The sequence below is a fragment of the Tamandua tetradactyla genome, chromosome 17 (assembly GCF_023851605.1).
Source record: "Tamandua tetradactyla isolate mTamTet1 chromosome 17, mTamTet1.pri, whole genome shotgun sequence".
Lineage (NCBI taxonomy): Eukaryota > Metazoa > Chordata > Mammalia > Pilosa > Myrmecophagidae > Tamandua > Tamandua tetradactyla.
Window position 1 is genome coordinate 8,358,483 of NC_135343.1, and position 16,036 is coordinate 8,374,518.

Consider the following 16,036-nt stretch of genomic DNA (forward strand, 5'->3'; position numbering starts at 1 on the left):
CTCACACAAAACATACAGAATATTTCATTCATAAAAGAATAACTAGGTTTAATAACAAAATATAAAATTTCTACAAAGCAGTAATAAAATGACCAATAATCCAAAAGAAAACTGTGCAAAAGATATGAAAAGATAGTTCATAGGAAAAAAAAATGGTTCTTTTTTTTTTTTTTTTTTTTTTTGCGTGGGCAGGCACCCGGAATCGAACCTGGGTCTCCGGCATGGCAGGCGAGAACTTTGCCTGCTGAGCCACAGGGCCCCGCCCCCCCAAAATGGTTCTTTAAAATGTGAAAAGATGCTCAAACTCACTGATATTTAGGGAAATCTAAATTAAAACCACCACGATACATCTATTTTTTACTCTACTATATAAGAAAACATACAATTATGACACGCGGTGCTGGGCAGGGGGTACTGGGAAAAGATACCACCTCTATGGAAGGTAACTGCCAACTTCAACCAAAATTAAATGGCACATATTCTTTTACCCAGCGGTTCCAGTTCTTTCAATTTTGCTTATGCATATACTTACAAATGTAGGAAAAGATATATATTTAAGTTTAAGGTTATTTACTTAATGCATTATTCAAGCATTACTTGAAATAGCAAAACAACTGAAATATCTACAATAAATGGCAGATAATAATTTATGCAGCCATAAAACAAACGACACAGATCTTTACACACTGATACTGAAGGATAGTTATGACAGTAAGACAAAGAAAGGATGCAAAATAGTAGGCAGATAGTATGATACCATTTATGTTTTAGAAAGTATATATTTGCTTGGAAATGTATAAAATACACCTACAAATATTTTAAATATACACCTACAAAATATTTAAAAACACATAGCTTTTCATAAAACTCAGAGCAAACGACCGCCCTCTCACCTCTATGACCTCAGTGCTAAACTTCCCTTACCTCATTCTGCCTCAGACACTTGGGCAGACACTGTTCTTCCATCTGACCGGAATGCCCATGGCTGCTTCCTCTCCTTCAGGATCTTACTTAAATATTTTCTTGGTGGTGCTTTCTCCAATTACCCCCACTTAAAAGTGTAATCTCTCCCACTTAGTATTCTCCTTGTTTTATTTTTTCTCCATAGAACGTCTAACACGCTATACATTTAAAAGTTTACTGTTTCTTTCTTTCCTCTATTTAGGATGCAAATTCCATGAGAGCAGAGGGTTTCCTAAACTCAGTCAATATTTGCGTGCGCACGTGAAAACAAATTATAATGCAAACACCGCTGTAGCTCACGGATGCCATGATGTCGGGACCAGAAAGTCAAGTTTCCCTCGACTTGATGGAATGATGGTTATATCACGTCCGTAAACTAAGTGAGATCCTAAGAAAGGTCATGGCAAAACAAATCCAACTCGAAACTTTTCTTCTGCAAAGAGCAGGAGAAAAATGCCGGAAGCGCACAGCGCACATTACGAAGCTGGGATCTGGTCCGGGACACCCTCTCTCCTTGCACTGCGAGGGTGGCTGGGCTATTTGTCCCATGACACCTGGTGCCACCGCGGGCTCCCCGCTTCCTATCCCGCGCCCGAGGGCCCGGGGACCCGGCGGTCGGCGGCAGTTACCTTTGTGCCTCCGAGACGTAACACTTCATCAAGGGAGAACCCATTCTCAGCGTCATAGCGCTCATCCTCGTCCTCCTCGTCTGGATCTTCTACGACTTCTTCCGGGCGCCAGGGCCGCTTCGCATGGAACTCCAAAACACTCTCGGACGCCGCCATGTCTTGCAAAACACACGCGAACAGCCCCCAATCGACTTCCGCTTGTTCCGGTGACGTACTTCCTGTCAGGCTGTATCCCGCCCCTTCCCGGAAATGGCCCCAATCCCCACCCCTGGGTGGTGCGCGGCTGCGTGGGAAATTCGGCATGAGTGTCCTGGCGCGGCCCTACGCGGGGCCGCTGAGCGCCGCGGTGCGCGCGGGTAGGCGTCGGTCCCGGCCCGAGCCGTGGTGGCTGTGGAGACCTTCGGGCGCCTCCCTCATTTCTGGGGTTGGGGGCTGCTGGGGCGCCGCGGGTTCAAGCCGAAGTCCTTCTGGGCGGGAGACAGGAGTCCAGGCTGACATGAAATGGCTGTGTGGTGCTGGAGAAAGTGCTTGCCCTCTCTGCGCCTGTTTGGGGTGTGGGGCGAGATTAAGGGGTAACGCAGCTGCTTTGGAAGTGCTCAGGCTGTTGTGCCCATATCAGATATGCAGAGTTTAATCGGTCCTGTTCGTTGTGTTTGCTTTCGGCAGTCATCCCCTGTCTTTGGAGAGGAAACTATTTCAGCTCCGGGAAAGAGCCGGCAGAAAACTCGGTAACTCCGATGCTGCGGCACCTTATGTATAAGATAAAGTCTACTGGCCCCATCACTGTGGCTGAGTACATGAAGGAGGTCTTGACTAACCCAGTAAAGGTAGGAGTCTGAGAGGCTGAGGACCAGGTCCGCTCACGCAGATTTGCAAGGTTGAACCCTGTCCTAGTGTGAGCAAGGAAGTGTGTGGGCAGGGAGAGGTCCGAGGGTCCTTATCCCAGGCAGAGGGGATGCCTTCCAGGGTAAGACCTTGGGACGAGAGAAATTCACCTGCAAATTGGCTCCCCCTCTCAGTGACAAGTGACACATTGTTTCTCAGTCACTAGCTCAGGTTGTGTTGTGGTGAGAGGGGCTTCATTCATTTATTCTGCAAATACTGGAGACCCAGTGGGTGCATGTCAGTCAAAGTGCTGGGGATAGAGTAAGAACAAGAGACCCCCGCATGGAGCTTACAGTCTAGCTGTAAATTGATCCTTGCCTGGCTATGACTTAGAGGCTCTCAGTTGGTAGAGGTGAGCTTTGTCACCTTGATCTACAACTTTCCCAGCAGTAATTGATCTGTGAAATTTTATTATGACCAGAAAATAAATCTTTTATTTGTTACTATGGTAAAAAAACATTTATAAGCTTTACCGTAGTTTAAAAATCCCTTGAAGAAAAATGTTAAGATTATTTTTTGAGAGAAAAATCTACCATATAAATGAAAGGAATATTTAAGAAAAGCTTATTTGTGAGTTACAAATAATTGAAACTGATTTCTATAGCAGTCTGTAAATGATAACTACCGTTTACAGAGCACTTACTATGTGCCAGGCTCTAATTTAAGTAGTTTTTGTGAATTATCTCATTTAATTCTCATAACATTGTATCTTGAGAATACAGTGTTATCATTTCCATTTTTCAAATGAAGCAGCTAAATTAAGTAGCTTGCTAGGAGTTACATAGCTAGTAAGAGCCTGGCTGTAGAACCCACACGCTTGATGCTACACTGTATCATAATTAGGTATAAATTCTGTAATTGGGAGTATGTCTAAAGTGTTATGGAAGTTTAGGGAAAGGGACAGTGAACTAAGGACACTTTCAAGTAGCAGAGGCTCCTGCTTGAAGCTTGAAGTATGAGGAGGAGTTATCAGATGGAGGAAAGGGTAACGGGAGCAGTAGGAACAAATGTGCAGGGGTGAGAGCCTGGCTAGCAGGAGGCTTGGATGGCCAATTTTGAGCCACAAGGTGGTGGAGGTGGCAGGCATCAAATCATGAAGCACCCAGGATGAGTTGCTGTGGAGTTTGGACATTATTCTGAAGGCAGTTGGGAGCACTGAAATTCTTTAAGCAGGGGAGGGATGTGATCAGATTTGTTAGACATTTTTCTTGGGTGGTAGGTGGATGATAGGCTATTGCAGAGAGGAGGTGGTCAGCAGAAGACTCAACTAAGGAAGGCTGGGTCAAAGAGTGGCAGTACTGATAATGAGGAAGGAACCACTTCCAAAGGTATTTAGGAGAACAGAAGGGTAACCAATTGGATTTATGATTTGAAGGAAGGGTGACTTTCCTACGTGGGCTCCTGGAGCTTGTGGAGTCATTTCTCTGGGAGAAAGGAATGCAGAAGGAAGAAGAGCAGCAGCTATTTTAGGGGGGAGAGGAAGGATGAAGAGTTCCACAAAATGACTCTCTGTAAATTTTAAGTAAAGATATTATGTTTCATTTTGCTTATTTAGAGAAGAGAATTCTTTCTTAATAAATAATGGTTTATTTCATTGCATATATTGTGTAAGATTTTTTTTGAAATCCAAAGTAGCCATATTTGAAACTTAATATTTTTTCTCCATTTTTTTCTTTTTACTCAGGGATATTATATGTATCGTGACATGCTAGGAGAAAAAGGAGATTTCATTACTTCACCTGAAATAAGCCAGATCTTTGGGGAGGTAATATCCAATGTAAACTATAAAAGAAACTCTAACATCACACATTCTATCATTCTATAATAGTGTTTTCCAGCTTTTTTCTTTTTATGACTCACCAAATTTTTAATGTTTTAGTGACTTATGTACTGAGGCAACAGAGGGCAAAAAATCGTAGAGAAGACGTTTGAAAAGTTTATTGTAGGAAATAGAGAAATAATAGGAGCAAAGGTAAAGAGAAGGCACAGATGGAAGTCAAAGGAGGTAAAGAGAAAATCAGAGGAAATATGAAAATGGAAAAAGGGATAGAGACCCAAGGAAAGGAGGAAAGAGAGAACCCAGGAAAGAGAGAGAAAAGGAAAAAATACTGAGGAGTTAGTGGAATTAAGATGAACCCCAGCCACGATTTAGCCATAGTAACAGCAGGAGTCTCCTTTGAAGGAACTTTGAATTCTTTTCAGGAATTCTAGTTCATATCTTTCCATACAAGTGCCTTTGATCAATTTAGAAATAGAAAACAGTACAAAAGAGAAAGTAGAATCCAGGTATTTAAAAATATTAGTTAGGCCTACAAACCTCATAATTATTTAAATCATATGAATATGAAGAAAATATGTATATTCGTTTTCAAATACTAGTATCTCTCCCTTAGTAGCTCTCATCTGAGTCATGAGACCTCATAGTGGAGGCTGTCTTGTAGCCCGGATCTCTGGGTATTGAGTTTCCTTAATCGTGCCTTTTGTGACTGTCCCAGTGAGGTTCCTACATGCGTAGACATGCATGTATATATTAAATAACACACATTGTGGGTGTTTGCAAAATTTTGTTTTCTGGCTCAAGGTGTATATTTGTGTAGAATTTTTATATAGAGTTATATATACTTTAAAACACTTAAATGTATTTTTTTCCATCACAGCTACTAGGGATATGGTTCATTAGTGAATGGATAGCCACTGGAAAAAGCTCAACTTTCCAATTGGTGGAACTGGGCCCAGGTAGGGGTACCCTCACTGGAGACATTTTAAGGGTAGGTAATAAAAGAACGCTTTGAAGTCTTACCTAGGTGAATCTTACTACTTCTGACTCTGTTTGCAAACTTTGTGATTTCCTTGGCTTTTACTCCTGTCTCCTTGATTTCATATTTCTGAGCTAAATATACTGTCAGAATAACATAATGAATCCATACTTATTGTTGTCTGTTTATAAGCTTCAAAAGGGAAGGGAAATGTAAAAAAATAAATAAAAACTATAAAAAACAATATATTTGTCTTCTGAGTAGGGAAGGAGTTTTTTAATTACACAAAAGGCAAATCATAATGGAAAAGATTAATAATTTCAGCTACACTGCAATTAAGAACTTTTTTTCTTCAGAGATACCAGAAAAAGAGTGAAAAGACAAGACAGAGTGGTAGAAGCTGTTTGCAACACATGTAAGCCAACAAAGAACTAGTGCTTAGAATATATAAAGAATTGCTTTAAATTAACAAGCAGACAGATAATTCATTGGAAAAATCAGGCCAAAGACTTGAATAGGTCCATCAGAAAAGGAAATCCAAATGGCCATTAAAAATGAAAAAGTGGTGATCAGGGAAATGAAAATGAAAATCACAGTGATTTCAGCAGATTGGAAAGGAGTGGAAAGCCTGATGCCACCAAGTGGTGGGAAGGATGGGAGAAGTGGAGCATCGGGACCTCCCATACACTGCTCGGAAGGGTGTCACTTAGATTAGAATGTCTGCTAACATTAAGCTTACTTATACTGTATTTCATTGCTGGTCATGTACTCCAGAGAAACTAGCGTGTATGCTTACCAGGAAACACACGCAAAAACACAGCAGCATGTTATAGAAGAGCAAAAAAACCTAGAAACAACGCAAATGCCTAGCAGTGGAAAATGGATGGATAACTTGTGGCAGAGTCATACAGTAGAATACCAAGTGCTGTGAAAATGTATGAAATCATAATAGAATGCAATAATACATAACACAGAACGCAAAAGATTTCATATGGTATGATTATATTTTTATAAAATGTAAAAATAGTCAACATTAAGCAATATATGTTTGGAGATACAAATATAGATAGTAAGATTTATAAAGAAAAACCGAGGAATGATAAACTTGAAATTCAGGGTGCTGGTGACCTCTGAGGGTGGAGGGAGGGCACGAGGGCTCTAAAGGTAAGGATCCTGACCTATTTCTTTAGCCAGAAAGTGGATATTCTCCCATGGAGCACTCTATCATTCTACACAAGATTTTATAAAAATATTGAAAAGGAGGAATATTACTTATAGTGTACAATAAGTAATAGTATTTATTAAATATTTGTATTTTATGCTATTTTGAAACCCATTAATCTTGATACCCTATGACTTTTGTTTGAAATTAGGAATTGAAGGATTTTTTTAAGAGGATTTATAAATATCTGATAAATAAGAATCCTGATTATATTAGATTTTTAGAAAAGAAAAGGAAATAAAACCATTAATTTAAGTTTCCTAGGCTCAATTTTATCTCTAAATTGTCAAAAGTATTTGAATATAAACATTTACTAAGTTTCTCAAATAATGTTTTCTTGTTTCAAGTGCTTTAAAAATCAAGCCCACCACCCTTAAGATCAAGTAATTAAAAACTCTTGAAAGAATATTAAAAACGCGTTTGAAATGTCAAGGAATTAAAAGCAAATAGCCAAGGAAGTATTACAGACCTGTTTTTATTTTGTGTCTGATTTTCTGAAGGATATTTCTCTTGGGAAGATGTTTTTCCATTTGCAGTTTCATCTCAAAACTAAATTAGGAAAACTCTTCTTGTTCATATTGTCAGGCTATATCTGCATATCTATGAAGAAGGAGGCAAATCACCAGTGGAAATTAATTCAAATGAAAAATAATATTGGTGCACTTTATGCTTTTGGCATTGAATTTTAAGTATTAAAATATTGATATTTTCCTTAAAACTTTACTGTTTTTCCTCTATCATGCTTATGTTAGTAAAAAGAAGTTATGTAATCTAAGGAAAAAAAGGAAAATGTGATAGAATCCCAGCATTAAACTGTCAAGTTGTTAGTGCCATTCAAATTTGATTTCCATAGGATACAGTTTAATCATCTCAAAGAGGAGGTTATTTCATAGACTTAGAGGCTTTATAAAATCAAGGCTATATACATTTTATTTCCTTGGTCTTTTGTAGATTCCATAATTTGATTCATTATTTTAATTGGATGGTCATCTTTTATTTTCACTTGCTAATCATAACTCTCATTGTCATCATTAGAAAAACTGTTCATTTCTTATGAACATGCTTAATGGTTCTAATAGGTCATGATTCTCATAGACTGCTGCAGAGTGACTTGTATGAGGAACAGACAATCACTCTGAAACCAAATAGTACTTCTAGTATAATAGACAAGAGCAAATCATTGAGGTAAATGATTAGAAAGCTTAAAATCTACTCAGCATATTGTATTTTGCCAATAATTTTTTTCCTCTTCTGTGTTGAGGTGTTCAGTCAGCTTGGATCTGTGTTGAAAAACTGTGACATTTCAATACATCTGGTAGAGGTGAGCCAAAAATTAAGTGAGATTCAAGCATTGAGACTGACTGAAGAGAAGGTCCCATTAGAGCAGAATGCTGGATCCCCAGTATTTATGAAAGGTGTTACTAAGTCTGGGATTCCAATTTCCTGGTACCGGTATCTGCAGGATGTTCCAAAAGGTAATTGCTTTGCATTGATTAATAAAATAATTTTGATCACAACTCTTCACGGTAGTGATAGGTGACCCCCACATTTTACAGCTATATAATTGCTGTCAGGTCTGTAGAGAATAGCTGTTTTTTGGAAAAGAACATTGTATTAGAAACCAACTTGCCTGATAGTAAGGAGCAACGTATTTCATGCAGTTTTGCAAAAAAAGCAAAACACAAATGTAATTCTGTTATACTTTTTAGTTTTCCCCTACAGTTAAGGTAATATAATGAAGCAGCCCAAGGCAGCAGGGGCTGAAGGAAGAACATTGACAGCTGAGTGTCATTTAATTATCTAATGTTTTGAAAATTCTTGCTTGCCTAAAAGCAAGTAAGGTGTGGTGTTAAAATCCCTGAACTCCCCAGGAATCTTGTATTGCTGAGTCCCAGTTCAACCCTAAAATAGTGGTGTCGTCTCGGGCAGGGCCCTTAGCCACTCCATGCCTCAGCTTCTCTGTTGATTTTATGAAATTTCAACTTCTTTCAAGTTCTGACAAAATTGAGTTTTACTTTCTTTCAGGCCTAGTGATAATATATAAGATTAAACTAATAATTCAGATATTTTGGCCCCCTGGCCTATTAAATGGAAGATGAGATATGTACTATAGAAGATGAGAAGTGTTTCCTTAGCTGTTCTGCAGGATGGGTTTTCCATGAAGAGGTCTGGATGATTCTGTGGTGGTGACAATTCTTATGGAAGCATCATAGTTTCCAGTATTGAAGAACTAGGCATTTTCTTTCTCACAGTTAATCTTTAAAAGAACCAATTATTTGTCTTAAAAATGATGAAACATTAACTTTTTTCTTCTATTTTTAAATAGGGTACAGCTTTTATCTTGCACATGAATTTTTTGATGTTCTTCCTGTGCATAAGTTTCAGGTATTGATGGAGAGAAAAGTTGTGATTATAATCAAATAACAAAGGGCCTTATGTTGTAAGAATGAATGTTTATGGTATTTAATTATTCAAGAAATACATTACCTGTAGAAGTTCTTAACTGTGTATCCGGAATGTTAATGAATTTTAAAACAAATGAAATATAAAGGAGAATTCCAGAGGGATAAAAATATGGGAGTTTTAAAAAAATATTTTTATTGTAAACAGCAAACAAACATACATTCTTGACATGGTTAAAATCAGTGGCTCACAATATCATCACATAGTTGTGTTGTCATCATCATGATTTTTTTTTCAACAGTTGCATCTCTCTAGCAAAAGGAATAATAAAAGAAAAAACTCATATATACCCCTTACCCCTCCCACTCATTGACCACTAGTATTTCAGTCTACTCTATTTATTTTAACCTTTGTTCCCCCTATTATTTATTTCTTATCCAATATGAGAGAATTTGGTGGTAAATGTGTATAGTGCAATGTAGGATTTTTTTTTTTTGGCAAATTAATTTTAAAATGCCAAAGACTAAACTTTTTTTTCATTCTTTCTGTGAAAACATTTCAGATTTGGTGGCAATGTATTGTACTTTTAACTTTTTCTTTTTTTAAAATTTTTAAATTAATTAATTAATTAATTATTTTTGGGTGCATGGTCTGGGAATCGAACCCGGGTCTCCCGCCTGAAAGGTGAGCATTCTACCACTGAACCATCCATGCACCCTGTACTGTTAACTTTCAGTGCTAAGAGTCATTATCATCATTATATACCAATTGTTAGCAAAAGCTTCTGATTATTCCTCTTGTCCTTTATTGGACATTTGCCATGCTGTTTTTTTCATATCTTCTACAGCTCCACTTCTGTTATTGCTTCTCTCTTACAACATTAATAGTTTGCATTTACCAGTCTACTTATATTGTTTCAGGAAATGAGCAATGGATTTAAATAATTTTAAGTAGTAAAGTGCTCAATAATGTTAGTTATATGCCTTACTTATAGTAATAGGAGAAAACTAATTATTTTTGATAGAGGTGATTTAAAGAACAAATTTGCAAGTTTTTTTTTTTAATGGATTGCGTTTAGAAAACACCACAAGGATGGCGAGAAATATTCATTGATATTGATCCACAAGTTTCTGATAAACTGAGGTTTGTTTTGGCGCCTTGTTCCACCCCAGCAGAAGTCTTCATACAAGTAGGAATTTTTTTTTCACTTTTATTTTCTTTTATCTTCATAATTGTTTTAGTTTGCTAATGCTGCCTGAATGCAATACCAGAACTGGAGTGGCTTTTATAAAGAGGATTTATTAAGTTACAAGTTTTATAAAGGGGATTTATTACAGTTCTAGGCCCATGAAAATGTCCAAATTAAGGCATCAACAAGAGGATTCCTTCGCTCAAGAAAGGTTGATTCTCATCTGGGATTTCTCTGTCACATGTGAAATCACATGGCGACATCTCCTGGCCCTTTGCTTCTGGGTGTCGGTGCCTCTTTGAGCTTGTCTGTCTCCAGGCATCTCTATTGGCATTCCAAGTGCCTCCAAATGTCTTTCTCCTAAATGTTTCTCCTCTTAAAGGACTCCAGTAAACGAATTAAGACCCATCTTGAATGGGTAGAGTCACATCTCCGTCTACTCAAAAGGACCTACCCAAAATTGGGTGTGTCACATCTTCATGGAAACAATCTAATGAAGAGGTCCCACCCTACAATATTGAATCAGGATTAAAAAAAAGCATGCCTGCCCCCACAAGATTTGATTTAGGATTAAAAGAACATGGCTTTTCTGGGGTACATAACAGTTTGAAACAGCACAATAATCTTCTTTACTAAGTTGGTATTTAGAGTTCCTTTTCAAGGGGTTATTATTCTCTATATATTATTCTATATGTTCTCTATTCTCTATTTCTATATTTTCTCATTTAATGTCCAAAACAGCTGTTAGCTCAAAACAACTATATTAGCTAAGTTCTGTTATCATCACTCTCTGTGGGCTCCTGTTAGAGCCTGTTTTTTTTCCTCTTGCTTCCATTCAGCTCTGAATTTGATTATAGACTGCCAGGATTTAAAATTTCTCTTGTATCCTGTTGATCTCAAGGAGTAATCACAATTATCCTGTATATCTTGGAGTTGTGCTAGCATGTTTAAAAAGAACAAAAAACAAAAAACACAACAAAAACTACTCAGAAATGTGGAGGCATTAGGTTGCCTCTTTTAATCTTTTCTCTGAGCTAGAAAAAAAATTCTGAGCTAGAAAAAAAATTCTGAGTAGAATTTCCTAGCTCAGAAGTTAATTAATTTTAAAAAGCACAGCAGTTTTTAACCTAAACTGATCAACAAATACTTTCCTTTATAACTACAACTAAATTAAAATATCAGCCTAAACACTTATGAATGTTTCTATTTACTTCACATTCTGGCCACCTAATTTTACCTGAGTACAAACCAAATTCATAAAACTACCAAGAGCTAGCCTCCCCTGGTCCTGGGAGTTGTTTCTTACTAGTTCTTGACTTGATTGGTATTCACTTATGAGGGGAGTGATTCTTTTCCCTTTCGTTTGAATGAGGCGAGTGGTAATGGTCTGTCCTTCTCCTGAGAGGAGTCTCAGATGGTGAGAGTGTCAGTATGATAAGTGGGGGCATGTCAGCTTATACTGGTAGAGGCAGACTTCATGGTGTTTATAAATTACAGTAGTTTATTTAGTAGCACTTCGCTAAATGGTTAATTATTTCATTTAATCCTCACAGCAAACTTGCTATAGATGATGAGCAAACAGACTCAGAAAGATTAACTTAAGAGTTGGGATTCAACCCTAAATGTCTGACTCTATAATAGTTATTCCTGTGTCATCATAGGCAGAATTGTCAAGGCGGATCAAGGCTTTCATTTTATAGTGTTAGGATGGGTCAAAAGTTAATATATGTCTGGAAAAAAGCTGTTTCTTATGGAGATAAATCTAATACAATGAGGAGAAAAGTTAATGATTTTATAATGAAGAAAAATACATAAAAATTTCAGTCATCTCAGGAATTAGAAAAGTTTTTTATATACTGGTTAAGTATTAATATATATTGTCATTTCACTTTTTAAGCTAATAAGCCCTGACTGTGGACCCTCTTGTTACTAATTGAATATCTTGAAAACCAAGGGTCTCAGGTACACTGGCATTAGTGCATAAGCTAATGAAGTACTAGATCCTAGTTATACGACGTATCATTAGGACATTCCCAACAGAAGGCTACATGATATACCTGGTTCAGTAGGGTCTATTTTGTTATATTGGATTTATATCGTTCATTTTTTCAGCGCATCTGAGTGCCTACTATGTGCTTGACACTGTTCTAGACAGACAAAAATCTCTCTTCCCATGCTTATCATTCGGTGGAGTATATAATATCTATATGGATTATGATATGAAAGTAATGCCACCATAAATAAAATAATGCACTTGGGTTTTTGGAGGGTCTGGGAAGGCATATACCTTAATCTAATAGAAATTAAAATGTCTAAATTTAGTGGATGACACCAAAAAACCAATAAGTTCTGTACATTAAAAAGGAAGCCATGTGAAGAGTGTAGAGAACATATTCTTATTGAAAAAGATTTACTTTTATTGCAATTAAGAAATACTTATTGTAGAAAAACCTGAAAATATAAAAGAAAGAAAAAACCTGAAGGAAATGGTTCATTTGAATGATGTATCTTGATTCTGTTTCACCTGCTCCCCTACCAGCCTGGTGAAATGAGGGATCACGTGGAAGTGTGTCCTGATGCTGGAGTTATCATACAGGAACTTTCTCAGCGTATTGCGGGAACGGGAGGGGCTGCACTCATTGCTGATTATGGTCACGATGGAACAAAGACAGATACCTTCAGAGTATGAGTAAATCAGTAATTTGACTTGTCAAAATTTAATTGGTATAATGTAATTGTAGTTACCAGTTGTTAGATTTTAAGTTCATTTAAGATCTTTATCTTTGGTTTCCATAGTACCTAATACTGTTGTATTATACTATTTTATAACTAATGTTAATTCATATTATTATAAATTTTTTAAAAAATTTATTTTTATTGAGAAATCTTCACCCTCCATGGTCTATCCACAGTATACAATCAGTGGCTGGCAATGTCATCTCACAGTTGTGTATTCATCACCATGATCATTTTCAGAACATTTACATCACCCCAGAAAAAAGAACTAAAAAGAAAAAAGTCATACATCCTATCCCCCTTACCTCTCACTGACCACTTGTATTTCAATCTACCCCATTTTTTTTACCCTTTATCTATCTCCTATTATTTATCTACAAAAGGAGCATTAGACATAAAGTTTTCACAATCATATGATCACACTGTAAAAGTTATATAGTTACACAAAAAAAGATTAAAAAGTTATATGGTTATACAATCTTATAATCACTTTAATTAAAAAAATTTTTTAAACATAACACAAACATTCTTACCATATGATCATTCCATTCTACATATATAATCAGTAATTCACAATATCATAGTTGTATATTCATCATCATGATCATTTCTTAGAACATTTATATCAATTCAGAAAAAGAAATAAAAAGAAAACAGAAAAAAATTCATACATACCATACCCCTTACCCCTCACTTTCATTGATCACCAGCATTTCAATCTACTAAATTTAACATTTGTTCCCCCTATTATTTATTTTTAATCCGTTTGTTTTATTCATCTCTCATTATCATCACTGTTAACTCTCTTACTTTCTAATACTAATTCCACTGTCCAACTCTTCTTTGAATTCAGTCTGAATTGACTATATTGTTCCTTAGTTGCAGAATCTAAGTTTCCATAGACACTAGAAAGTATCTGACTAATTATCAATGGAAAGATTTTCTTAGTTTTTTATTCTTGTTCCCTCCCTCCCCTGCTCACTCCCCAGCCTTCATTTTTTAAACATTTTTGATACTCCTTTGTAGATTTAAAGGTGACTTAACTACCTTTGTAATATTTGAAGTTTTCAAATTTTTTCAACAACTTCTTTCCTCTCCAGATGTATTCTTCTACATCCTTTCTTATACCATTTGAATATGTTTAATTCTATTTAGTACATATTGACACAACATGTAACTAGGTGCTCTTAATCATTTGCTTGACCTATTGTTTTAGTTTTTACCTTTGTCTCTAAGAATAATCTGGAGAGTTTGTTAAAAATGCTCATTACCCAACCTCACCTTTAGAATTCATATTCACTAGGTCTGGCTGAGGTCCAGTAACATTTTCAGGTGATTCTGATGTACGTGGTCCCTGGAAACACTTTGTAAAACACTAGTTAAGTTCTGATAACCTGAACTCATCTTTAGAATTAATGAATCGCCTATATTCCATCACCAGCAGCATTAATGAAAATGTTAAATCTTCGTCTTGGGGTTAGCATCTTCAGGCATTCCAGCATTGCACTTTATATTGGGTTTCCCATAGCATCTCATTGAAAGAAAGGGTATATTACTGCTTTAAGAAATTGAAAACCACTGATTTAGGCCCTATTTTCCTTTTTAACAGTTGTCATGTATAATGTACTAAAATGGTAGCATTACCTTAATCTTGATAATAACAACCATAGAAAAGCAAAACTCATAATTTCATTAATTCAATGTTTTAGGGCTTTTGTGATCATAAGCTTCATGATGTCTTAACTGCCCCAGGAAAAGCAGACCTAACAGCTGATGTGGACTTCAGTTTTTTGCGCAGAATGGCACAAGGAAAAGTGGCTTCTCTGGGGCCAATAAAACAACAAATATTTTTAAAAAATATGGGCATTGATGTCCGGCTGAAGGTAATGTTTTATTTCATTATCATTAAATATTTTAATTTCATAGTATTAAAAAATTATTTTAAATGTTATTTACCTGTCTTTAATGCTACTGTAGTTAGCCAGGTTCTTGGGGTCTAGTCTTGTCAGTGGTATAGGTAGGATTCAGTGTACAGACAGCATGGGAAGTTTCATGCATTTCCATATGAGATAGAGTTAAACTTTCCAAATAGTGTTCATGTTTGTTAAAAAAACTTGACTATCTAATTTACATGTTTGGATTTTATAACTGTTCTTCTAAGGAACTTAATTCTTCAGTGTAGATAAAACCACCTAGGATATTTGTGAAAACAACAACAAAAAAAACAGTTCTAGGTCATAGCAACTACATTGTTAACAGGTGCCCCAGATAATTCTGAGGCAGACAATCAGAACTCACATTTTTTAGCGTTGCTTTGTGGAATATTTAATAGTCTATTTTTACATGTATATCCTTTCTTCTGGTTATTTTGGCTAAGAAAAATTTTTTTTCAGGTTCTTTTAGATAATTCAGATGAGGCATCTATGAGGCAGCGTTTACTTCTGGGCTATGATATGTTAATGAATCCTAAGAAGATGGGGGAAAGATTTAACTTCTTTGCATTGCTACCTCATGAACGACTTCACGGGGGAAGGCATCAGGTGAATGCACGTCAGTCAAAACCCTCTCCATCACCTGTAGCTGGATTTGGTGAACTGACTTGGCGGTGACAATTCAGTTTGGACTTTTTAACCGCCCCACACTCCCAGTCTGTGTAAGAAATCTATGAAATAATGGGAACACATTTTATACCTGACAGGTAAAACAAGTGTTATTAAACAAGTTATCTCTTAACAGCCAATGAAAACAATCCATGTTATTCAATTAAAAAATATAGAAATTTTAAGACTGTATCTAACTTTTGGAATAAATGTATGCTCAATTTAATGAAACAAGTTACTGTGAAACTGAGTTTCCTTTCTTTAATAAAGCTGGTTGCTGTGTTTATATTTTTTTTAAAAAAAAAAAACATGAACATTCATTAATAAAAACTGGAAACAGTCATTTTAGATGGCCCGTCATAGGGGACTGATAATAGTGATCCACATATTATTTTAAAAAGTGAGGTAGATCTGTATGTTCTGACATAGAAAGATGTCTAAGAGTTAGTAAGTGAAAAGTATGGTACAAAAGTTTCTAGTTATGATTCTGTTTATTGAAGAGAAAAGTTACACTTAAAAGGGAAAAAAGCTACACTTAAAAGCAATGCTTATATATGAAATAATTAAAATAGCAATTTCATAAAAAATAATTTACTATTGAAAACTGGTCACTTTCTGTTCTGTGTATATACTTTAAAATGGGAAGGAAAGGA

General features: G+C 36.1%; 2 protein-coding genes across 3 annotated transcripts in view; one reads left to right on the forward strand and one right to left on the reverse strand.

The window, feature by feature from the left end:
• Positions 1–1,802, reverse strand: part of CEBPZ (CCAAT enhancer binding protein zeta) — a 38,561-nt gene extending 36,759 nt beyond the window's left edge. The window contains exon 1 of the mRNA XM_077133996.1: positions 1,593–1,802. Coding sequence (XP_076990111.1) covers positions 1,593–1,748 — 156 coding nt within the window. The 5' untranslated portion in view covers positions 1,749–1,802. The remainder of the gene's footprint in view (positions 1–1,592) is intronic.
• Positions 1,616–15,659, forward strand: NDUFAF7 (NADH:ubiquinone oxidoreductase complex assembly factor 7). 2 transcript variants are annotated; one of them, XM_077133998.1, is made up of 10 exons: positions 1,616–1,798; positions 2,259–2,419; positions 4,162–4,242; positions 5,135–5,245; positions 7,717–7,930; positions 8,782–8,840; positions 9,937–10,047; positions 12,587–12,730; positions 14,493–14,666; positions 15,177–15,659. In XM_077133998.1, the coding sequence occupies exons 1-10, from the start codon at positions 1,747–1,749 to the stop codon at positions 15,390–15,392; spliced, it is 1,323 nt and encodes a 440-aa protein (XP_076990113.1). In that variant the 5' UTR covers positions 1,616–1,746; the 3' UTR covers positions 15,393–15,659. The 2 variants fall into 2 exon arrangements, with proteins under 2 accessions (XP_076990113.1, XP_076990112.1); XM_077133997.1 differs by lacking the exon at positions 1,616–1,798 and adding an exon at positions 1,822–1,948.
• The last annotated feature ends 377 nt before the right edge of the window (positions 15,660–16,036 follow it).

Excerpts from the sequence above, each read along its gene's own strand:
- NDUFAF7 (XM_077133997.1), top strand. The coding sequence starts at position 1,894 with ATGAGTGTCCTGGCGCGGCCCTACGCGGGGCCGCTGAGCGCCGCGGTG. Across the intron at positions 1,949-2,258 it reads GAGCGCCGCGGTGCGCGCGG|TCATCCCCTGTCTTTGGAGA; the intron begins GTAGGCGTCGGT and ends TGCTTTCGGCAG. Across the intron at positions 10,048-12,586 it reads CAGCAGAAGTCTTCATACAA|CCTGGTGAAATGAGGGATCA; the intron begins GTAGGAATTTTT and ends CTCCCCTACCAG.